Source organism: Polyodon spathula, chromosome 1 (genome assembly GCF_017654505.1).
Source record: "Polyodon spathula isolate WHYD16114869_AA chromosome 1, ASM1765450v1, whole genome shotgun sequence".
NCBI classification, from domain to species: domain Eukaryota; kingdom Metazoa; phylum Chordata; class Actinopteri; order Acipenseriformes; family Polyodontidae; genus Polyodon; species Polyodon spathula.
The window spans coordinates 71,717,322-71,742,840 of NC_054534.1; the positions used below are offsets into that span (position 1 = coordinate 71,717,322).

The 25,519-nt window shown below is 39.3% G+C and overlaps 1 protein-coding gene and 1 long non-coding RNA gene across 4 annotated transcripts in view; one reads left to right on the plus strand and one right to left on the minus strand.

Moving 5' to 3' along the window:
• The window catches only part of LOC121322061 (protein AF-9-like), an 88,757-nt gene extending 83,904 nt beyond the window's left edge, over window positions 1–4,853 (minus strand). The window contains exons 1-2 of one of the 2 annotated variants that reach the window (XM_041261554.1): window positions 4,696–4,853; window positions 3,918–4,098 (exon numbers count right to left, since the gene is read on the minus strand). In XM_041261554.1, coding sequence (XP_041117488.1) covers window positions 3,918–4,098; window positions 4,696–4,707 — 193 coding nt within the window. In that variant the 5' untranslated portion in view covers window positions 4,708–4,853. The remainder of the gene's footprint in view (window positions 1–3,917; window positions 4,099–4,695) is intronic. The other variant, XM_041261563.1, reaches the window with a different exon arrangement.
• A 1,023-nt stretch (window positions 4,854–5,876) lies between these two features.
• On the plus strand, window positions 5,877–23,525 carry LOC121322072. Of its 2 annotated transcripts, none has more exons than XR_005950998.1 (3): window positions 5,877–6,055; window positions 9,933–9,995; window positions 23,482–23,525. It is a non-coding gene; the product is annotated as an uncharacterized LOC121322072 (long non-coding RNA). The 2 variants fall into 2 exon arrangements; XR_005950999.1 differs by lacking the exon at window positions 23,482–23,525 and adding an exon at window positions 20,248–20,760.
• Window positions 23,526–25,519: the final 1,994 nt, after the last annotated feature.

Sequence of the window (25,519 nt, forward strand, 5' to 3'; positions counted from 1 at the left end):
CACAGACAGAATGTCTTAACCAGTTACAAATGATATCCACTAAACAGTCCTGCACAGTACATATAATACACATAATTTATGATGAATGAAGACTAGATACACTTCAATAAATAAATACAGCACTGGAACACAAGTCTCACCTTATTAAATGCCTTCAAAACAATCCACTTTAGAGAAATGTAATAAAATAGAATACATTGTTAAATGCTTTTCCTAACAAGACATCATAGAACCCTTGGCACCTTAATCAATATACCATAGGTTTAGTCTATGCATCACACCTTACAGATATGAACAACATTTTCTTGCCATGTTGAAGTGAGAAAGCTGTGATTCAAACAGCCCATAGGACTAACGTGCTCTTGGATTAAAGTTGCACCAGTAGTGTTTATTATGGCAGGTGCCTAAACTAACATTGTATGTGTTTTAAATTATAATATACCTTAAATTCTCATTTAACAACAGACAGATTTTGACATGTTTTACCTTTACTGGTTTGAGTATATACACACACTAAGAAATAAGGCTCCTAACATATTACAGTATATTGCATTATTGATTACATCTCTTCCAGGCTGCTAAAAAGCCAAATCAATTGAGATTTTCAGCATGAGAGAGTTAAATTTAAAAAAATGGTATATAAAATTGATCAGTATTGACCTAAGGCTATTTTTTTAGCAAGTTACAGTACTGTGTTTGTAATATATCTTACAAACAGAATGGAAAGTGCTTCTGCTGCAAGATCAAAATGACATCACTGTGACATCAGGTGATAGAACATCAGACAAGGGTTATAAACACTAACAGGGCACAATTGACACAATTTCAAAAGTAAGGAGTTGGGTTACAATAAACACAAGAGTCAGCGTCAAGCCATCATGCTGATTTACTGAGCTATTGTACTCCCAGAGGACACTGGATTCAAAAGACAATAAATCAGGCCTGCATATCAGCTAATTTAACATACTGTGGATGAGAGGTTAAGCAACACATTTTACAAATGAATGGAGACAGAACAGACTGTACTCTGAGGCTACACTGAAAGAAACTATTTGTTATTTTGCTTTCCCCTTCACCACACACAGACTGTTCAAAAGGGAAATCACATTTCTGAAAGCCTTTTTTCAAATAAACTTCACATACACTAAAAAAAAAAAAAAAAAAAAAACTGTAAAAATCACTGTAAAAAACTTTGAAAACCATAAATTCACAGTAAAATACTATTTAAAAAAAAGATTAGTAAAGTTTAGCAAATTAGCTCTTAAAAAAAGAGCTTATATGCTTTAGAGAGCTGCTGCTCTTACAGCAAGTTTCAATTGACAATAATGGCGCCTCGGATTTACCTCATAGGCTACGACAATAACAGCATTAAACTCAACATAAAATAAAGATACAAATAGAGGGTTAGCCCACTCCAAGATGGTGACCACACAAACCATGAACAACACAAATAAAATGGTGAGGGAACACAAAGGACATATAAATTTACATATAATTGTGCAGCCGCACAACACATTTAACACACAATAACACAAATAACAGCTAAAGAATACTATTTTCAATCAGCCCTGCAATGGATTCTGGGATTACATTTTTAACGTAATTAGATGTAACATCTACAGTATTTAACCATCCAAAGATGTGGTCTGTTAAAACAACGGAAAATGTCTGTTTTTAAGGAAATGTTTTTAGTATGAAGGTAATTTGCTGTTAAATTAAAGGTAAATTGTCATTTTATAAGAGAAGGCAATTTACCTTCACTGTTTACTATAATTTTACCATTGAATTTATGGACATTTTTTTTACAGTGTATTCTGATTTCTGAAAAAACACACACAAGTCTGCGTGAGAAAGACAAAGTCCTAAACTTACAGAACCAATTCAAAAGAAAGGGAATCTTTTTTTTTAAATACATTAAGTATATTTACAAAACTGTTTAAAATGTATAGATATTCAATAATTGTTTTACATGTATCCACTGAAACAAAAACATCACTAAATCGACATGTGCCTGGTTTAATAATGTTCATTACACTCCAGTTCAGTAAATTTGACAATTCCAGTTTTTAATTTGACAACCTGATGTATTCTACAGCACTACGGTATATTATAAAATGAAAGAATTACTAATATCTCTTAATCTCAAATGTATAATTCTTAGACCCTTGTTGTTTTGATCTACCTTACCTAAAGTACCATTCAGATGTCACATCAGGGTCTGTGAAACCAATAGTAAATTATAAATCTGCCCCTTACGTTTAGCTTAGAGACATCCCTGCTATCTCCCTCCCTTCACGTCTACATGTTTTAAATGCACAGTCCTAAATGAATCAGAGAAGTGAGAGACATGTTTGGCATAATCTGATTTTACAACTGTTGCCAATAAATCAGTGTTCTCTTGCAATCCGAGTTGCGTGTAATTACAATATGACAGGGTCTCTCCCAGGCACTGGAGCTGGCACCATTCCCAGCACTTGTCACTCAAGGAAAATAAAATTAAAAAAAAAAAAAAAAAAAACACACCACCAGCTATAAAAAAAAAAAAATTAAATCCCCAAACCAAACATTTTAATTGATCTCTTCCAAGATCACCAAACGCAAACAGTCAACGTGAGACCTAACCCCAAAACAGACAGCGCATTCCTACGTCTCTCTTGCTAGATACACATATTTAAAAAGCCAACTGTACCTAACAAACAAGCACTGCCACACCTAGCAGTGTTCTCGTTTCCTAAGGCTGTACACACAATCATTATGTATAGCATACCATTTGGCACTCAGACTGGCACAAATAAACGCAACCAACGTCATGCAGATGCTCCTCCTGTAGCCTTACCCTGACAGCAACCGACACTGATCAAATTATTTAGAGGGGAGCCATTTAAATCTCGTTTTATTATACACTTTAGTGTTTTTCACTTTTGTGGCAACTCCAGAGAATGGGCTTTTGACATGGTCTATACACTAACTAATGAGTTGAGTTGTTACTAATATGCTACTTGCATCAACAGACATGCTTTGAAGTTTTAAAATGTATTCTCTAAAACATTTTTTTTTTATATAAATATATGAAAAGTAACTGAAAACTCACTATTTTATTAATTAGCGACTGCCATATATGTGTGTGTGTATATAAACACACACACACACACACACACACACACACACACACACATATATAAGTGCTGAGTCTAAGACGTTTGAGAAACAAATGAAAATGTAGATTGGAAACAAGATGACGACTGACTAGTCCTATACTGTGTACTTACAAATTCATTACACCAATTTACCGGCAGAACAGGTTACATAGACACATTTACTTTAATCAGCATGTCTAATTTGTACGGGAAAGCGAGCAAGATAAACGGATTCATGTTTAGAGAGCGTACAAACAACATTAGTTATCTGTGCAAAGTTTCCCCACCAATTAACTTGATTGTCAAACAGCATCGAACAACACACCGTTATGCTACTTCCAAATGAATTCTCAAACAAGCGAATCTTATATTTTCACAAATAGGTAGCCATGTATAGTCAATAAAACACAATTTTGTTCCGCAAACACATCATATAGCCTAGACTTGTATAAATGATCTGTGAATGAATCAAATCGACCCGAAGTAGCATGCAAAAAAGGAATCCAACCCAATACAAACACGTTGGCTTTTTCTTCATTAAAAATACACACACCATTTTAACAGAAACAAAAACACAAAACTATAAATAAAGTCAAAATTAGCAATCATGGTGAATGAACTACCACAAAAAAACACAGAATCAACATGTTAAAACTTTCAACGATAATGTAATTTTCGGATATTTAACGTAACGTATATATATATATATATATATATATATATATATATATATATATATATATATATATATATATATATATATATATTATTTTTTCTGACCTCTTTTTGGTCTTGGGAAGCTTTCGTGCAGATGAAAAACGACTTTTTCCACAAAGTGCTGAATGTTGCTGTGCTCCGGTCCTCTAACGAACACCATCCAGTCGTGAGTAAACCCTTCCGCTGTAGGTCTCTTTCTGACCTGGGCTCGGTGACCGAGCTCCAGTTTCACCTGAACTGCACCCTAGAATGGCAAACAGTCCCTTTAAAACTCTGTTATAATCTAGAGAAATCAGCACAAAAGCGTTCTGCATGGATTAACAAATCTAAGAACCCAATGCGCAAATCAAAAATAAAAATACAAATTCTGGACAAACAATTCCTAATATGTAAAATTAATAACAGACGCATATGGCAATTTTGCAATGCACTCATTTATTTTTTACATGTATTTGTAATTCAAGAAAACAAAAACATTGGTAAAGAATAAAAATAGCAATGCACCGTCACAGAGCATTTGCACAATCGTTATTATAACCTACCTATTTATTGCACGGCATGACATGTCTGTTGCACGGGTCGTAAATGCTTTGCAAAGTACGCTTGTAATATTAACTCAAATTTTAATAAATTCTGCAATACAACTACTTTTTGCAGACAAGTTGTAATGCGTTTTAAATGCAACACTGTAGACGCGCCTCTACTTAACTAGTTCTGCGGTACTTGTATAGAAATACTGCTAGAAAACTGCACCAGTATGAGCTGTGCGGTATCACCTTCTGTATGAGCACAAAAAAGTATCATGCATTTGTATGGAATACACGGGAAATTGCATACTCACCGATGTGGCCATGCTTGAGGCCGTGTGTTACTGCTATTTCATGAAGAAGTTGGTTTAAATGAAAGGATAGAGTGCCTAAGGTTGATGGCGGACATGGTCTCTCTTATTGAAGTGAGCCCGAGTTCCAAAGGCTGAAGACTGGAGGCGAGGCGCATGCGCTGTTTGTGTACACTGACAGCGAGACAGACATAACACAGAAAGGCGAGCCAATGAAACGAGGTAACTAACTGATCAGTCAGCCAATGTCATGCTGTACCTAACTACCCACCTAAGAAGCGCTACCACAGAGCGCAACTACTGCTCAGATTAGCAGAAAAAGAAAAAGGGCTAACAAGAAGTTGCACATTTATAATATAGTTCTTCTAATTGACTGTTATTTTTTTGTACTGAAAGGTTATAAGCTACCTGGAATTCCGAAACTAAGAGGGCTGTCTCATCTCCTCGCATCTTTAGTAGGCTAACTTGGCTGTGGCCACGCTGGTGTGCTGTGAGAAAAATAATTAGGACCAACTCTGACAACAGAACACAGGAAAGTTAGCCTACTAAAGAGCTGATACGTGTTGATAAGTAATTCCTTCAGCCAATACTGGTGCTCCACGCACAAAAAACACTTGAAAATGTACAGGTGTCCAAACCAACCGTAGCCATACATCGCTATGCCAGAGAACCTTTTAAATCCAGAGTTTTCAGTATTTAATACTATATTACACACTGAATCCACGAGATTTTAAAAATAGAGAAGACAAAGTTAAATCGGGCACCGTGTTAAAACTTGCACCTATGAGCTACGCATAGTTTATCAGTGAAAAAGAACAATGCAGGCACAATTTTTGGTCAATAAAAGAGGCAATGAACCATCCAAATCTACAAAACGATATCATAATTGATTATGGATATATTCCACGGAGCAGATACAAAACGCAAGACCTCACATGTCTAAAGGTACTATTCGCACGAGACTAAAAATTACCAGATTTTCAACTGACTGGAATTTTTACTGACATCACAGAAATGTAGTCCCGTGCTAATCATACATTTCGTTTTACCACAGATACTTTTTCTATCGGACCGTTTGTTTTACAGGGCATCGGGATCTCCTGTAAAATCTGCCAAACTCAGTCGTCATGTGTTTTTGTAGTCCCGTGCGAATCGGTCATGCCCGTGGTATTTTAGAATTAATCAGTATTTCCGGGTTATTCCCCTGAATGCTTTTTGGAGAGTGATGGGTGCTTCAGCTATGCGTTTGAAAATGTTTGGATGTAAACAAACATTATATGATGGCGACAATATACTCTTAAAAAAGAAGAGAAATTAAAAGATGATTGCTGAATGCGAAGTGCGTCATTCTTCACTACACGAGGTAAGTTTGGATTTTTTTTTTTATTTTCATTTTTAATATCTTTTTTTCTGCAAATCTTGTTTAACTAAAAGCAAAGACATTTTAGATGTCAAACCTTAGTTAATTGTACACAGAAAAATAAAGCTTATGCTGTTATTATTTATTAATTTGGTCACATCTTAGGCCACACACAGGCTTGCAGTATCAAAATACAATGCATTATATATACATCATTACATTTTACGCGAGTTTTGCAGCCGGTTCATTTTCACAGATCACGTGCAAAAGCGCCTCCTATGGCCACAATTTTGAATTTATAAAACATTGCTTTAAGAAAAACAGACCACAGCTGAGAGATTACTGCACATCCCAAACTCTGACCCCCTGAGTTTGTCCCACGTGCAAATAGTACTTTAGCGAGGCTCGTAGGGATACTTTGTACTATAACGGTAATAGGAGGTCGAGTGGTCCGCTGGTTAAAGAAAATGGCCTGATACTAGGAGGTCCCCGGTTCAAATCCCGGCTCACTCACTTGTGTGACCCACTTAGTCACTTAACCGCCTTGCTTCGTCTTTCAGGTGAGACGTTGTTGTAAGTGACTGCAGCTGACATAGTTCACATACCCTAGTCTCTGTAAGTCGCTTTGGATAAAATAAAACTGGACGGCAGCGCAAAACCATGTACTTACACAGAACGAATCTGATAACTGCTCTGACATCAATGGTTGTATTGCTCTCTATTTACTCATTACCAGCAGACGGTGTCGTATCACTAAGTAAACAACTTGATGACGTGTGAAATTGATTCATGAAATATCTAATTAGATCATTTACGCTGATCTAGAAACATATGCAATTGTAGTACCCCTGAATATTTAACAGGGGTGCATGTATATGATTGCAAGCCAGTCATACGTTTATCACTAATTAATGTTCATACAACGGACACACAAAGAGACATATATGCGTCCATCTAACAAAGAAAGTGTCAAAAATATCGTTTGTATGTTAAGTACGATTGTCTATTCAAGTGAATCCCCCATCTACTTTATAGCCCACAAACCAATCAACACTGCAACATTGTGGTCGCCGACCCTAACTGCAACAATCTCGTTAGCCCCATTTTAATCCTTCGGCTGTTATCGGCCTCCTCCCCTAGTACTTGGCCAGGTGCGCTCAATCACCGGGGTGCCTTTTCCCGCGATTGGTAGGGGCCAGCGCTGGTGAAAAGTTGCACCAGTAGCGCAGAATGGGGTGTGGGGCTGCAAGCATGAGGTCATTCTCACGTGCAGGAAAGCACAGGTACAGGGTTATCCAGGTTATAATGCTGTATGTCGAATGTCACTCATTTGTACAATAGGTTATGTGGCGATTCATTTATTTAAATGCATTCTTCTTTTTGGCTAAGAGGGCACCATTGGCATTCCCTTCCCTGTTATATTTAAGAATGTTTTATTTATATTTTGAAGTGGTTTTATTGGCCAGATAGGTTGTGATGATGTACAGGAATCAATAATAATCTGTATTATGGATTGTTAGTTTTTAATAGACAAAACATGAGCAATAAGAATGTTGCAAATGAAAAGTTCCTTTTTAAAAATCACATCGCCTGTGGAATTGGTAATTATACAACAGCGCTAATCCGAATAACACACTGAACACTTCTGTTTACAGTTCAGGGATAACTATCTCAGTAAAGTATGGGCCCTAATAGGTCTGTTACGTATTTGTTAGGAGCTCAAGTAATAATAAGTCAAAGGTTTTTATTCAAAACATTCATACGTTTGCATTTAACATGGCAACTCTTTATTTTTCCCTGTAGAAACTATTCATCGGAGTAACAATTAAAATGTGAATACAGTATATATATTTTTGTGTGTGTGTGTGTGTGTGTCTTTTAAGGCTTTTTTTGTTTACTGGAAATGTTTAAGCCTGTAATAAATGTTTTACGATAAGCAATTGTGTGTTTTCCTATGCAGTGTTATGAATTTAATTTAGTACTACACTGTACAATTAAAAAAAGTTACTGTATTGTCTAAATACACCATAGTATAGATGTTTCTGACAGGTAGCATTGGGGTAGATGTTTGGTGATGATAGGAAAATAAAAACGACGATGTCCTATTGACAGCGACAGCTGCACCTAGTGAAAATAAAACTAAGTGACAGTAACACTAATTTAAAAGTAGACTTTGTAATTGATAATTATCGAGGCGCAGAGCCAAAGTGTTAGGCTCAGGAGATCTGTTATGTAAGGTCTTTTTTGATAAAAACCCTCCTCTCGGCGCATAGGTATCATATAGTTCCCAACTTCAGTAGTTCGGGACAAGGACCAATCACAAAATGTTTTAGTGCAATTATTTATTGTGGAGAATGCAGAGTATGCGATTTTACAGAGAATTATGTTGTATATACACATTAATTTGGCATCAAACCTAACTTAGTTTGAGGGCTCACTGCCTGGCCAAGTAACGAGGTGGAGACCTCCATTTATATAGAAATTGTTTTTAAGAAAGGTGGAGGTGGTGGGTTACGATGAAATCGAAACGCAACTAAGTGAAAAGGGTATTTATAGTGCTAACAATCTTAATTAGCTAATGTGTAAATTGAATGATTCGATTTGGTGACGTGAGATTGGCGTCTCTCCCTCCTCCTGATCTTTAGTTATAAATTTCGTTTTGTGATGAATTTCAACGCCATTCACTTTTATTGAGATTCCAAATCCAATTATCCTGCGATAAAACTACACGGTAGGTAAGGTTTGGATCGACAAACGCAATAACTGACTGTGACAGAAACACAATGAGTTCTGGTTGTAAATCTCCCTCTCAACGTGTGAGGGTGCTAACTAGCGAAAGGAGAAGTATCTGGTCGGGCTGGCCTGACAGTTCATTTCCGAGGTCGGGAAGTCGGTCAGCTTGGGTGTAAGCGAGACACTGTTGCAGGAACGTACTGACCCGGAAGGAAAACAAAGTACAACCGCAAGCAATAGATGCAGCTGGAATCGTTTACCAAGGGGTCATGCAGGATAGCATAAAATGGGCCAGAAAAATGCTAATCTTTTCCTTCGCTTGGTTTTTGGTTAGAAACTGGAAGGATTGTGAGAGACGCAGATAAAGCGTATTGGAAATATTTGTGAGTGTTTTTTGTTTGTTTGTCCGTCTCTGTTTAGTAACTGTCTGTGTTTTCTGATTATACAGCACTAGATGGCTAAACACAAATCCGGAGCTGTCAGCCAAGGGCCAGCACAAACCAGATCAACACTGCACTGCAGTCAAGATTAACATTGTTATCACTGTCATTCACAAATAAAGCACGTATTACATTGTACTGCACCACAAGCACTGAGAGCACTCACTTTGGACTGGTGATCGTGTGTGTGTCTAATTGTGTGTGTTTAAGTACTATGCATATTATTTACGGGGCTGCAACCCTTTTTCAATACTGTGCAATACACGTCTGTGTATTGCCAGTTCGTTATTATTTACTGTCTGATCATCAGACCCTTGGATTATAAACAAATCTTAAACAAACCTTTTCACCTGTACTTTGTTGTCTGTTGGTTTCTATGGACTGTTGCACCAGCATCGCACCTGCTATACACCTGTTCACTATCAGCAGCCACTTTGCCACACTGGCCCCTGTACCTGCCACACCGACGAGAAGGGGTGGGTAAGACAACCCAATACCCCGTGATAAAGAATATAGCCCCGGCGAGAGGGGGTGGGTAAGACAACCCAATACCCGGTGATAAAGAATATAGCTCCGGCGAGAGGGGGTGGGTAAGACAACCCAATACCCTGTGATAAAGAATATAGCCTGACTACACCACATTATGTTTAGAGAAAATAAGGAATTCTGTTCTATTATAATTAGCTTCTACTTTTATTGGTACACAGGTTCGAGGCATCAACGGAGGGGGACATCAACCAGCCCACAACCCACACCAAGGAACACAGACGGTAAACAATAATCAATTATTCTTTATTAGAACAGGTTGTATTCAAGACTTGGCATTTATGATAATGTAGCATTACCTCACTCTAACGAGAAATAAAATACAAGAAGCAGTAGTAAATAATACACATAACCAGTCCTGGCTTAATATTGCACTTGCCCTAGCTGGATTGTCGGTAATGGATGTGGTTCCCGTTCCAGTTCCAATTTTAGACTGCTTAATTATCCCTTTCCCAGCAGGGGGTGCCACTCCATCACCGAGTCCGAGCCAACAGACTAATAGCCCTAAGTCGATTGAATGGGGAGAGAAGTTTCAATCTGTTGTTAGTCAGGCACTTCAAGACACCTTCAATTTATCTGCTGGTTTACACGGCCAATTAAAATAGTATAATAAAACCCAGAAATAACACTATTGGTAAAATTACTAATTAAAATAAGCATAACGCATATCTATAGCAGCAAGATAACGCATATCTATAGCAGCAAGACGATTTATATTATATTATATATATATATATATATATATATATATATATATATATATATATATATATATATATATATAACAGTACAGTATAATCTAGTAGCAAATGTTAACCTAGCAGTATTATATAGTTTAGCAGCCAACTATCATCTAACAATATATTTCTAACAGCAAAGTACAGTCCAACGTCAGTTTAGTTCTGGCTATAATGTAAGGCAGGGAACAGGGAAAAGACTCAGCTGATATCAAGAGTTTTAATTTAATAAAGTATCAGTATATTGTAAACAGTGACCGATGATCGCTAGGTTATCAACTATAATTACCCATAACAATAGGTAGGAATTTACTCAATTATAGGATCATATAACAGTAGGTAAAGAGCACCCAGTTATAACACAATATAACAATAACTCAATGGAAGGTGCGTAATTCTAGTGTAGTTTAAGCGTAGTGCATCACAACAAAACAATAACACTTAGCTGGTCGATAGAAGTAACGCCCCACAACTTCCAGCGTCTCTCTGGGTGGCTCTCTCTCATAAAGTGCTTGTGCTCTCTGTTTCTCTGTAGTCAGCGCCACTCATCTGGTCGTATTCAGTTCCTCACGTCCTGACTTCTCTTTGGTCTCGTTCCCAGTCCAACAATTGTCCCGTGTAGCTTCCTGCAGCTCCACAAATTCCTCTCTTCCTGGTCTCGTGCTGCTTTCTGCAACACCCCGATCTCCTCTGTTCTGATCTGCTATGCAAATTCTGCTCTCAATCACTTCTCTTCCTGCAGCATCCCAATCTATGCTCTCTATCTCCTCGCTTCCTGCAGCATCCCGATCTGCCCCAATCTGTGCTCTCTTTTCTTTTTCTCCCTTACATCTCCCCGCTCCAACCTTCTCTAGTGCACGGCTGATTGATTCTTGTCTACACCTGTGATCCAAACATAGTCAGTAGTTCCAGGCCATCCATCTAGTGGCTTTGCTATGGGAACAGTTAACAGCAGTGTGTGTACTAAACACAAAAACACATCGAAAATCAATAGTCACACATCAAATGCACTTAAATGAAATAAATCATTCAAATAACACATCATGAGAAAAAGAAAAAAATTAAATAAAATGTTCCAAAATCACAGTAATATAAATAAATAATTACACACATTTGTCACCCATGACACACTTCCCTGCTGCATTGGTCGCTGTCCTCAGCGGCCTTATTAGTACAAGTGCCTACTTCAAATACCTTGCAGGAAGCCTTCCCCTATTTTCTCTTTCGGATCTCCTAAGGGGAGGGGCTTCTTCACCAGCACGGTGTGGGAAAAAATAGCCCCACACTGACTGGAATGCTTCTTCTCTCTGGGTTAATATCTCAGGATGTCTATCAAACACTTCCTGGAGATTCAAAATACAGGGCCTCAACAAGTTTCATAACCCGGATAGGACCACCTTTGCCTTCTGGCTTGACTCTTGCGGGCCAGTTTTACCTACAATTACATAGGGTCCACTTTCCCACCTATCAGCTAATTTCCCTCTACCCCTCCTTTGTTTACTAGATACCAGCACCCTTTCTCCAGGCAATAATGGGGCATCTCTAGCAGTACGGTCATAGTGGTTCTTGGACCTCTCAGCAGCTTGTCCCGACTGCTTTCTGGACGATTTTGCGTGGTGCTGTGCAACCCACTCGTTTAAAGTTCCCTCCCTCTCTGCTTCTGGAGTACCAAACAACACATCTGTAAGGAAGCAAGCATGTCTTCCAAACAGGAAGAAGGGCGTGTACCCAGTAGTCTCGTGCACAGCAAATTTAGCAAGGTTTGATTAAATCGTTCACAGAGCCCATCGCCCTGAGGATGATACAGGGTCATCCTACTCTTGCGGGCCCCATAGTACTGACACAAACTCTTAATTAGCTTTGATTCAAAATTTGGACCTTGGTTCGAATGGAACCTACTGGGGCACCCAAACAGTGAATTATATGCTGCCATAATACACAAGCTGTTGTGATGGCGGTTTGATCCCAGGTAGGGATAGCCCAAGTAAACCTTGTAAACATGTCTGTCACTACTAAAATATACTGATAGGTATTGTCTGGTCTACTAAGAGATAAAAAAATCCATGGCTAACACTTCGAAAGGAGCAGAAGTTTGAATGGGAACTAGCTTAGCCTTACCCTCTGGTCAAGCTTTCTGCAGGTTACAGCGGTTGCAAGTTGCATGCCAGTACTGCACATCCTTCTCCATCTTGAGCCAGAAGAAACGTCTTCTCAGCACGGACAAGGTTTTGTCGACTCCTAGGTGACCAGCGTGGGTGTGGCAAGTCTCCTAGATCCGCTTTCTGTTCTGCTCAGGGGCAAGAACTTGTAACTGTACCTCATGGGTGTTGGTCCAGTGTCCTCCTGCACATCACTCCATTTCGCGTTTCAAGTCATTTCCACTGTTGCAGTCAGGTCATAGCTAATGACTAGTGTCTTGTCTCCACTCCTGTCCAGTCGGTGCAGTTCCACGGCTCACATACTCGCAAGCATTGTAATGCAGGGTCCTGTCCCTGTTCTCGCTGCCACTTACTTGGGTCCCAACCCCAACTCTGCTTATTGTCCACCTGGTCATCTGCCTGGGAACGCAACTGCAGAACCTTGGTTCCCTCGCCTGCCTCCACATAACCTACTTCCGGAAGTCTAGAAAGAACATCGCCATTAATGTTAATTTCTCCAGGTTGATACTTCACCTCAGGTTGGAAGCTTGAAAGTTGTGCCACCCAACGTTGTTCCACCGCTCCAAGTCTTGCTGTATGGAGATTGGCTAAAGGGTTATTATCTGTGTATACTGCTACTTTTGCTCCAAATAGGTGTTCTTTAATTTTTTCTGCTACTGCCCACTTCAGTCCCAGAAGCTTCAGCTTGAAACAGCTGTAGTTCACATCATTCCTCTCTGCTGGGTGTAAGCTTCGGCTTGCGTAGGCTGTGACACGCTCCTGCCCATCTTGGAATCAACTCCCCTTTAAAACAATCAAAAGTGGCCTCACATTCTGAAGTCCATTGGACCTCTTTCCTATTATTCGGCTTCCCTTCTTACGCAGACCCTACTAACAATCCATGAAGCGGGCTGGCAATGTGGGCTAACCTGGCAATAAACCGTCTATAGTAGCCTGCAAACCCTAGAAAGCTCCGTACTTGCTTGACAGTTTTCGGCCTTGGCCAGTGTTGTACTATTTCTATTTTGGCTGGTTCTGGGGAAACCCCTTCTCGGTTCACTAAATGGCCCAAAAACTTCACCTGTTGTTGAAACAAGCTTCACTTCTCTGGTTGGAGTTTAAGTCCATTCCTCCACAGCTTCTCAAAGATGGAGTCAAGTTGCTTCAAATGGGCTGCAAAGTTAACAGAGTATACAATTAATAGATGAGTGCAGACTCAGAGATCTCTCCTCCTAGACATCGCTGCATCAGCCTTTGGAAGGTGGAAGGGGCATTGCACAGGCCAAAGGGCATCCTCTGAAATGCATAAAAACCTAGTGGTGTTACAAGGGTAGTGTTCTCTCTGTTTTGAGGAGCCATCTCCACCTGCTAATAGCCACTGACGAGATCAAGTGTTGAGTACCATTCTGCTTTCTTCAGGCTAGTAAGCGTCTTTGTGGGTTACAGCATTAAGCTTATGGTATTCGATGCAAAACCACCAAGCACCATCTTTCTTCCTCACTAACACCATGGGCACAGCCCATGGACTACAGCTTTCCTTCATAATTCCAGATTACAACATACCTCCTAGTAGCGACTTGAGGTCCTTGTACAACATCGGCGGGATAGGACAGTACCTCTGTCGGGTTGGAGCAGTATCTCTAGTAAGGATGTGATGTTGTACAGCCCCAGTCTGGCCATAGTCTTCCTCGTGCTCTGCAAAGACCTTCCACTTGAGCAGTAATGCATCCAGATGTTCATGTTGTTGAGATGTCAGCCCATCGCCCTGTAATGAAAGCTGAGGTGGTTGTAAATCACTCTGACCTTCCCTATTCGTTTCAGCTTCAACTACCTTAATTTCTATGACACCCAGCTCCAGTTCAGTCAGCTGAAGATCTGTCTTCTCCCTCACTTCCAGAGGATCTATCACATACACATTCGCTAGCTTCTGATACTTTCCCAGAAACACAGGATAGGAATGAACATTTCTCACTCTAACTGGAACCCGCCCATTCTTCACAGTGCTGGCTACCTTCACGGATGCTACCTCACCAGTAGGCGCCACAACGGCATTATACGAGCGGCCGGTCTTCACAGCTCCAGTCTTACCCCATATAACTATCTCGCTCTGTGGAGGGACTCGAACTGGCTGATTATACACAGGCTGGAGGGTCCCCATAAATCCATCCCGGGCTTTGCCAACGGTCACTCGCTGGCAATCTACAAATGCCTGATCCCACACTTGCCGACTCACAGGATCACAGAGAAATAAAGGAGGTAGAGTTAGTTTGTTCATTTTGAAACCACTCAGTCCATCAGGATGTAATCACATTCATTACTGCATAAGATGGTAAGCAGTCACCTCGGACTAGGGGCACCAGAATCCTCACCCCTCGACTTCGAAATCCAAAATTGCATAGCCCACATATGGGACAGCCAGGCCATTCACTGCCCTCAAAGTTAGCCACTTCTCGTTGCCTTTCTGGATCACTTTGTCATTAAATTGACAATTAAAGAAGCTGTCAGTTAACATCGTGACCTGTGAACCTGTGTCCAGCAAGCATCGCACTGGCACTCCTTCCACTAGTATCTCCACCCGGGGGCATGTTCCTACAATTCTAGTGGAGGGACCTGCACTAGTCACCCACCACTTGGTCCACAGCAACAGGTTCCTCTAGTTTAAAGCCAGCTCCTGCCCTCTATTTTTACATTGTTGTTCTATATGCCCACTATTTCCACACTGGTGACAGATTGGCCTACCTCGGGGATCCCATTGATGTCGCTGGGTTCAGTAGAGCAGTTCTCCTCGAAGCCTCTCTGTCTCCGTCCTGGTGGTGCACCGCGAGGGGTTGGAGCTACAACGGGATTCCCGTGACGTCCACTATGTTCCACTTATAGCTCTTTAACTAGGTCCTGCGTCATGGCTTGAAACTGACCTTTCATTTCTTGGAGCATTTGTTCTCTAAAGGCTTTTCCCCGCTCTTCATGGCTTCCTACAGAGTTTGAAACATTCTTACTTACTGTCTGACAGGCAAGCAAGCTCCCCTCCTCACTGCACTGTTCTTCATACAGTACAGCCTCCTGCCGGATCTCTTTAAATGGCAGATGCTCATTCCTCCTCACTTGCCTCCGTAGCTCCTTTCGCAGGCTCTCTCTTCTCAAGCCCAGGATAAACTGGTCATGCTGGAGGGCATCTCCAATATCCAGGCCATGGGAGTCTTGACGCTGGAACATGCAGAATAATTCTCGTAGACTGAGGGTAAATGCTTGTAAACTCTCATTAGCTCCTTGGGTGCATTTGAAAAAACGTGAGCGCAGTACTGCAGTAGGACCTTATCACTATACTATTGATCAAGCTGCTTAAAAATCTGTTCTGGAGCTTGCCTATCTTGATCTCCAAATTATAATAATATCTCCCGTTTGGCCTCATCTTCTAGTGCCCCAATAACAAAATCTGCTTGTTTGCATACCCATTATCATCTGTACTTGGTCCTTCCATTCTGTTAATCTAATCTCTGATCCAGTACCCTTATATTTGGGAATCCAAGGTGCCCCCATGAAGAAAGGCATCATCCTTACAGACAGGTTAGCAACTTGGGGATCTGTCCCTGGCATGGTGTCTAGTTGCTGTTAGCCTCCGTTAATTTTGCCAACTTTACGCCAAAAACGTGCTACACCGGCGAGAGGGGGTTGGTAAGACAACCCAATACCCAGTGATAAAGAATATAGCCTGACTACACCACCTACGGCATCAACGGAGGGGAACAGCAACCAACCGACAACCCACACCAAGGAACACAGACGGTAAACAATATTCAACTATTCTTTATTAAAGCAGGTTGTATTCAAGACTGGTATAATTGGCATATTGCACTTTTTTATAAATACAATGTCAAGTTCAAGGTACAGTACCGTACATTTAAAGTTGTTTTAATGTTATTTCTACACATACAGTTCACATAAAGTATTTCTCCTATTGATGTAAGTAACTCCAGCTAGCCTGATTATCAACAAGGTCTTAATTATGAATTAGATACTGTACGATACCGTATACAACAATAATATCTAACTGATATTGCTACAATTTATAAATGCTGGATACGTTAAGGTATTAAGTTAAAACTGTTATAATTTGCTCTCATATGGGCGCTAAATATGGTTAACCATTAAATGATTACAAATAAACACCAAATGCTAATAATTGAAATTCTAGTTTTAATAATCTGCATAATAATTTTTCAGTAATTTACACAAGCTTGCAGCTTGCACTTTCTCCACTTGTTGGAGAAATGCATAGGTAATGTGGCCCAAGTCGTTATTGTCTTCATTAGCAAACTGTCCTTCAAATTTACTTTAGTTTAAGCCATATCCTGTTTGAATTTTTGCACTGATCTTGGACTGTAACAAATGTTGCATTGGGTAACACTAGTGTTCGGCATGTCAAACCAGGCCAGAGTGTTTCCTATTGCTGTTCTTGTTTTCTACTGTTTTGGCGTCATTTTCAGTTTTTTCAATTACAGTACTTTTAGTTAATTTCCTAATCATAAAAAACAACAGTTAAAACATTTTATCACAACACTATGCTTAAATGCCCTTATACAAGTTTGCCATTGTAAAAGTATAGCAAAGTGCAATAAAACAAAGTGAAAGCATGGTAACGCATAGATAAGCTTTGTAAAGAACAGTAAGGTATAATAAAGCATATTCATAAACATGTTAAAGCATGGAATCTACTTCATGTGTTGAAAGAACTTGTCAAAACTGTGGAGCAGATGCAGCAGTGGATCCTTTATATAATTTAAGTGAAGATAAGGCTATATCTTATTACCAGTGGCAGCTTGAGCCTTTTGCGTGACATGTTTTTAATGCTAGATGACAACATAAGGAGCTAAGATACATAAAGGAAGTTCTGAACCTGGGAGAAATAATTCTTTTCTGAAAACATCCAACTGAATGAAAACATCCAAATGAGAGGTCATGTCTGCATATTGGTCAAATGAAGCTGTAATCATATTTACTGCAGTAATTTACTGCAGAAATGATAGTGAATTATTGCACAAGTCATTTCCAGTCGTTTCAGATTAATTGTCCCATGACAATTATGGTAATAAACTACTGTGAACAAAGTGCAATACTGGAGTGATGGGGCTGATTCCCAGTTAAAAAATCGGTGCAATCTGAATAATGTATTATACCTAGAGCTTCTAGTTTTCGGGATTTGTTTTTGATCACGTGATTTCCCTTTAAACCTTATTTTGAGCCGATTCATTTTCTTAATTAAACACTAGTTAACAAAGGAAGCAAGTTGTTTCTTTTTACCCTCATATCTTGATTGAGTTAACAAACTATGTGAGTTGACATCACCTGATTCAGTTTGAGCCTGCATTTCGTTCTGGCTGTAATTGCCAAATTCAGCTTATTAATTTCCACAGCATTAGTTTTTAGTAGTGCGTCGCTAATTTAAACAATCTGGTATTCAGTTAACAACTATTAATTAAGGTTTAAAGGGAGGGAGAGAGATGGAAAATAAAACCGAAAACTAGAAGCCCCAATTATACCATTAATTAGATTTCGGATCATCAGCTACACAGAGCTTCTTCCAAACATCACATGGGAAAGGTCCAGTTGAAGTCAAGTGATCTGAGTGAAGAGCCATCTTGCAGAACCGTGCAGTTGTTCAGAACACAGAAGATTTTGCAAAGGTTGCACAGGCTAAGTACAAGAAGATCCATGTCCTGTATTATTCCAGACTTCAGATAAGAAGCACAATGGAAATGCTGTCCATGAGATGGCAAAGAGTAAAGGCCATCCCATATACTCTGTGCACTTTATTCAAAAAACAAATAGCACTACTATCTCAATAGCAAGAAATGTGTGTTTTATTTTGCAAGATATCTGTATTGACCACCAGCTCCTTGAGCTCCAAAGTAGCGCTAATGCCAGTGGTATAACTGCACCTCCAAGTGAGCCAGAGAGAAATAAAAACAGCAAATCATAAACAGGCCCCCGCTTGGGTGATCAAGGCTGGAGACTTTGTCCCTGTCACATATGTAAAAAATGTTTGCCTAGCAGAAGTCAGATGCACTGAAGTTCTCCAGCATCTCCAAGAAGAGCTTTATGTGCAATTTATGAGAAAAAAAAGATATATGTGGAAAGGTATGCAGTTATAAAGAGGGGGATATCAGCTGGATATCTATAGGTAAAATTGTTGAGAAAGTGAACTGTCATGTTGGTGGAAGAGGAAGGATTCGCTCGTCTAGTCCTGTTGATATGATTTAAATAGTTATATTATCTTAATAGTTATATTAACTTCACAGACTTTTTTAATTGTTTGAAACTCTAAAAGGCCTTTTTTTTTCTGCTGTCCCCTCTGTGACACTAATAAAACCTTTTTGTTGACTGCACATATAGTAAAGTACGTTGAGTTATATTACAAATGCAATTATGAATAATAAATGACAATTTTAAAAATGAGAATAAAAAAACTGCCTCTGAATGTCCCCTCCATGGCGCTCAGGGTACTGTGAAATGCACTCAGCAAACCTAATTTGTTTTTTATTGAACTGTTCAAAAAACAGTAAGTCTTAAACTTCTCTATCCCAAATTCAGAAAAAAAGGTGTTCTTACCTTTTATTGCGTTGCAACTGTTTGTCTGAAGCATGAATGGGGCGCTAGTAGGACCAGGGCAGATAATGTACTGTATCTTACTTACATTATCAGGTCAAGATGGGTGTGCTTTCCCTCATGTATTGTTGCCATTTCAAAGATCTGGGTCCTCATCACAGCAGACTTGCAATCTGCCATTATTCAGCTTGGTAACAGCTTTACCCCAGTATTTTGCTATCTTTTGGGAATTAGCCTATCTCAAAAGCTTTATAGAATAAATAGTTGTAGGTGACGCCTTATATTAAAGGTATATTATAATGTGTAACATGTCAGATAATTAACAAAATTAATAATGCATTGGTGTGATATATTTTGCACTTGTCAGTGGTTAAGTTTTTTTAATGTGTGTGTGTGTGTGTGTATATATATATATATATATATATATATATATATATATATATATATATATATATATATATATATATATTTATATTAGTGAAATGTTCTTTTCAAGACTGTTGAATACTGAAAAAGTTTAATATAAAGCTTTGCTGCATTCTACCCTTGAGGTTGCTAAGGCCCTGTTTGCGCTCCAGGTGGATTTGAAAATTATTTTGAACCCAGTTTTCATGCCCAGGTCTTTAACTAGTAAATGCTGCTATGTGCAGAGAACAGACTAAGCTCCCTCATCATTTTTTTCTCAAAGTAATATTCAACGTACATTGACATATAGTATAGTATTGGGAAAGTGTACCTTGACCCTCATCATACTTGCCACCCGCCCAATATGAACCAAAAAATGTATGGCCCTGGGGGAATAGGCAAGAACATATGTATTTGATGTGTATAGCCATGGTCGCATGTTGAAAGGTAAGGCCCTTGTAATGCAACAAATTACATTTTCTAAATTGCAATGCAATTTTGCTAGTACATTTGAAGGATTGTAGTATAACAAATGGCTATGATAATGTGTGACAGGTAAAAAAAGAGATTTCCCTGATTTTTCTTTTTTCCAGCTCTACCTCCTGTAGCTATATTAGACCTGTGATGATGATGTTCCATAATTAAGAAGAACCTGAGTGCAGTATCTGATAGCACTGTAACCCCGGAGGCGAGACAGACATTCTCACCAGTGAGACAATGATGTGCACAAAAAAGAAAAGGCCAAATCTGTAAAGTCTAAATGTAAAAAAAATCCCAAAGTAAATGTTTGATACAATAAAATGCTCTTCCCATGTCGTATTACAAGTTACATTTTAGCTAAAATTACTTTCTTAAAATACCTTTCCAGACTGAATGTTCTATTGCACTGCTATTGTTGTAGTTGACATTTTTTTCAACAATGCATAATACAAAAGAAGCAATAACAGTAAGCAGTGACAAACAATCCTATAGCATTACAATACACACTTCTTTCATTGCGTTTAGTAGGAGTTCTAGGGGGCAGAATAAGGCAAAATTATAAATCCAACCCAAGGCACCAAGGCAATTTTATACTTATTCATAAAACAACAAGAAAAGAAATACAGCGAGCCAGTTATGTTGATGAAATATGAATTCAAACAAACACAAATCATGTTTTCTGAGTGATTCACACACTAATTGTCACTTTTCCATTGTAAAAATAAAATGGTAATTTAAAAACAAATTTATATAATGAAAATATACAAAGGGTAATTTGACAAAAAATAAACCACTGACTAATACATAGATTAGATTAGAGGCTTAGATACAGTCTTAAGTGATACAACAGCACAAATAAGTGATGTCAGTGAAGGGAAACTTTTAAAAGATATTTTAGGCAAATTGGCTGAAGATTTAACCATGGCAGTAGTTTGATAAAGATATTGGTCAAAGGAGTTGTTCTTGATGCAGTGTCTGCGCAACTGTAGTTTGCTAACGTTAGGTTACTTACCGTAACCCTGGTTCCGTAAAAAACCATTACGAGTTGGGAAATGACTGTCATGTCACATGACCTGAGCACATATTTAAAAAGATGCCCGATAAGCCGGGTGTGACCACATGTCTCTTGCATTCTGGAACAAGACGCAATGTCAAACAGCAACCTTCGCCATTTGATTCCATATGGCAACAAAGGCAAGCTAGCGACCTCGCAAATGTAATGGTCTACATTTCTTTTTCAGGGAACCAGGGTTACAGTAGGTAACCTAATGTTCCCTTTCGATCTCGAAATGTCAACCATTATGAGTTGGGAAATGTATACCCAAGCTGTGGCACTGAGCCAAAGCAGCCACAAGCCTTGCCCTGGCGCGAGCCTAACTGGAAAGCTGCTGCGCAAGAGGGCAAGCTGCATCAAGGACTCTGGACCCCACAGAAGGTGCACCTGAAGTAGCCACATTCAGTCGGTAAAACCTTATAAACGGATGTGATGTGGCACCTGCCTTTCTGAATCAAGATCTATAAAGGGCAATGTGTGGACTCCTCCGAGGCAAACAGGTCGGCTGTCGCGCTGCTGAACCTGTGCCAAATCATGGCAACCACCTGGGGATGCAGGTGCCACTCGACGTGCCGAGGAGCCCCCCTCGACAGCAGATCTGCTGCCTGGTTTGAAACCCCTTGACATATGCCACGACAGTGGTATTGTCTAAGCGCACTAGTACATGCCTGCCCTGCAGCACTGATTTGAAAATGGAGCAGGGCTAGGTGCACTGCCCACAGTTCCAGAGCATTGATCTGGGCGGACTGCCACCTGCCAGTCCAGACCCCTCGGGTCCCCCTGTCGTTCCAAACCGCCCCCCAACCGAGATTGGAGGCGTCTGTGGTCAGCACCTCTCTCCAGTATGTTACTCTCTCGCTGAGGTGATGAGGATTCTTCCACTAGCTTAGGGCACACCAGCATGACCGAGACACCGTCAGCTGGTGGTGTCTTTCTCGAGCTGGGTGAACTACATGGGCATTGAGCTATGCCTGCAAGTGGCACATATGGAGCAGACCGAAAGGGAGGACAGAGAAGGCTGCGGCCAGCAGACCTAGCAACCGTTCGCACAGCACCATCTGCACTGACTGTCTGAGATGAAAAAGGGACAGAGGGGATTGCAATGCACTTACCCTGTTGGCCGACAGGGAAGTGAACATGGAGCGGGAATCCAACCGGATCCCCAGGAAAACCGTCACTTGCGCCGGCTGCAGGGAGCTCTTCTCCAGGTTGGTGAGCCCCAGCCGATAAGATGCTCCGTCACTAGAGCCATGTGAGACACAGCTTGCTCCCACGACTGGCCATAGATGAGCCAGCTGTCCACGTAAATGAGGACCTTGACCAGGGGTGCCAGAACTGTGTCCATGCACTTGGAGAAAATTCTGGGAGAACATAAGCTCTAGGAAAGTGGGAGGTGAAGTCCTGCTTTCGCTACATTTCCTAAAACTATATCAACATAATTAATATTAAACTTAACTTGAGGGGAGCTAATTTTAACATTTTATATGATTGACTGATTCTCTTTATATCTAGCTACAGTAATTTTGGGGGAAAAAAAAATATTGGTACCCAACATCTACCATTAATTCTGCCAAGAATGAACCAGTAGCTGTGTTGTAACTACAGTACAGCCAAATAGACAGCAAAAAAAAAAATCAGTTTAAACATCTGAGTCATTTCTTTCCATTAGCAGCTGCTAAGTAACATCTTTCAGGGACAATTGCTTATGCTTGGTAAGCAGTCAGCAAGAAAGCTTATGCCTGAGGTCATGAAAAGGGTGCAATTCAATATAGTGTTCAGTCTTTTAGTCCACTCTGATCCAAGACATACTGGGGTCCATGTTTTCCAGTTCACCACAGCGGAATGTCCCGGGGACGCAGACAACTGCAAACCTGAGAGTCCCAACAAACCATGCGTGCATAAAGGATGTGGGTACCCGTGTCCCTGAGATCCTTGTAACCTAGGCCTTCCACACTTATTTGTAAACATGTACTCCACAGTAAGTGCAGTGAAGTAAACAGCCCTTACACAGACACTTACGAAACTTACATTCATACATTGTGTCACCGTTCTAGAGTGTTTATTCAGTCTTTACTGGAGAACTGATCTAGCCAAATTAAACAAATATTATCAAACAAGTATTAAGCAACAAAGATATGTTTATTTAATGATTTAAAAGTGCCCATAATGGGTTGGTGTTTTGTAACATTCACATCTGTATGTTTTTTAAATGGTACGCATTGGATTTTGGTGTAAAGATTATTACAGGCCCAGTAAGTTTATTTATTTTGTTCTCCTTTTTTTTTTCTTTCAGCAATATCCTTCTTAAAATGAAGATTTAAAGAAAAGATTGGAATTTTATTTCCCTTATTCAGGCCCAGGTATAGTGCTCATTTAAACATATATATATATATATATATATATATATATATATATATATATATATATATATATATATATATGTTCTTAATGTCTGTACTTGCCCCTTACTGTTCCTCATTTATATAAATGACTTGGACCAAGATACACATTGCAGGATTGTCAAATTTGCAGATGATACCAAACTTGGGGGAGTAGTGGAATCTGCATCCCAGCTAATTCAAAGAGATTTGTATCTTCTCTGTAACTGGGCAAACATGTGGCAAATTGATTTTAATGTTAAGAAAGGTAAAGTATTGCATGCTGGGCATAAAAATCCATGTTGTAAGTATAAAATGAACAAGATGGAAAAGGAGGACTTCTGGGTTATCTCTGGGTTATAGTGGAGTCATCGTTATCTCGCCAGTGTGGTGAGGCAATTAAAAAGGCAAATAGAATGTTAGGCTATATTGCAAAAAAAGTATGGAATACAAGTCTAGAGAGGTTAAACAATTCCACAGCTAGACCCCACCTGGAATACTATGTGCAGTTTTGATCACCTCACTACACAAAAATAAATAAATAAATAAATAAAGTCATCATTGCATTTGAGAAGGTACAGAGAAGGGCAACTAGGCTGATCCCAGGACCTAATGAGATGAGCTATGAGGACAGGTTAAAATAATAAAATCATTTCAGCCTGGAAAAAAGAAGGGAAAGTGGGGACGTGATTGAAGTCTGTAAAATCATAAATGGTACAGATAAAGTTAACCCAAGACACTACTTCAGATTTAGCACAGATAAGAAAACGAGAGCGCAAATGGAAGCTGAGTAAAAGTAAGTTTAGAACAGAAGGTAGGAAGCACTTTTTTTACACAGAGAGTTATAAATACATGGAATAGCCTACCAGGTGAAGAAGTAAGATGTCATATACTGGGAACATTAAAAAAAGACTAGATTGTGCACTTTTAAATGGGTCAAATGGACTTTTCTTATTGTTAAACTTTTCTTATGTTCTTAATGCTAAAAAAGCAATACTAATATTTGTTTCCTTCTGGCTGTAAGGAGTCTAACCACTGCAGTGCTAAAAAAAAAAAAAAAAAAAAAAGTTTGAGTGAGAAGATCACAGTCTTCTGACTATGCTAGTTGGAGTCCCCAGCAAAGTTTGGCCTCTTTGCACAGCCCAGACGCAAACTGCCTCCGTCCAAGCTGTGAGAACTAAAGTATTACTTAACCATTTTATTGCATTGATTGATGTTTAGGTACCAAAAGCTATTCTCATGCTGCAATAATCACCATTGGCCATTCGTTTTGCATTATTTGGAGATATGTGCACTCGTCAGCGGTTCATTACTTACGCTATTATTAATGCATTTTTAAAATGTGAACTTTTGGTATTATAAATAAGCTGTACTTTTAAAACATCAAGACACTTCTTAAAAATAGTGCAAAATTTGGCATGACACCGTTCTTTATACTTTTAGAGGTGTTGTGAGTATTATTTACACACACAGAGCAGCTGAAGATTCAGTTACTTCCAAATTGGCTAGAAAGTCTGTGCACAGTGAAGTATAGAAATATTTCGGTTTTGAGATGGCTGATGATGGAATAATAATGAAACAATATAACAAGGTCTTGTTTTTCTCCATGGATGTGGCAAACCAGACACCACTAAGTTAAAGTAAGTTATTGCTTTTCATATGTAAATATCTGATAATGTCTATCTGTATATATGTTTGATATTGCAATTGTGTTATTATAATTCTTTGTTTTGCAAGATTTCGATATTATCGATATGAAAACACATGCACGATATTGATATACAATTTTCATAATGTTGCCCACCCTAACTTTAGTAGCTGAGTTTTATATCTGTATCAAATGCAGTAGCTGTATACTATGTTGAATGTAAACATGGCAGTCTCCATGTTTACATTCAACATGTCTTAAGAGTATTCAGTTGTCAGGAATTGCCTGAAGACAGAGCTTGGTAC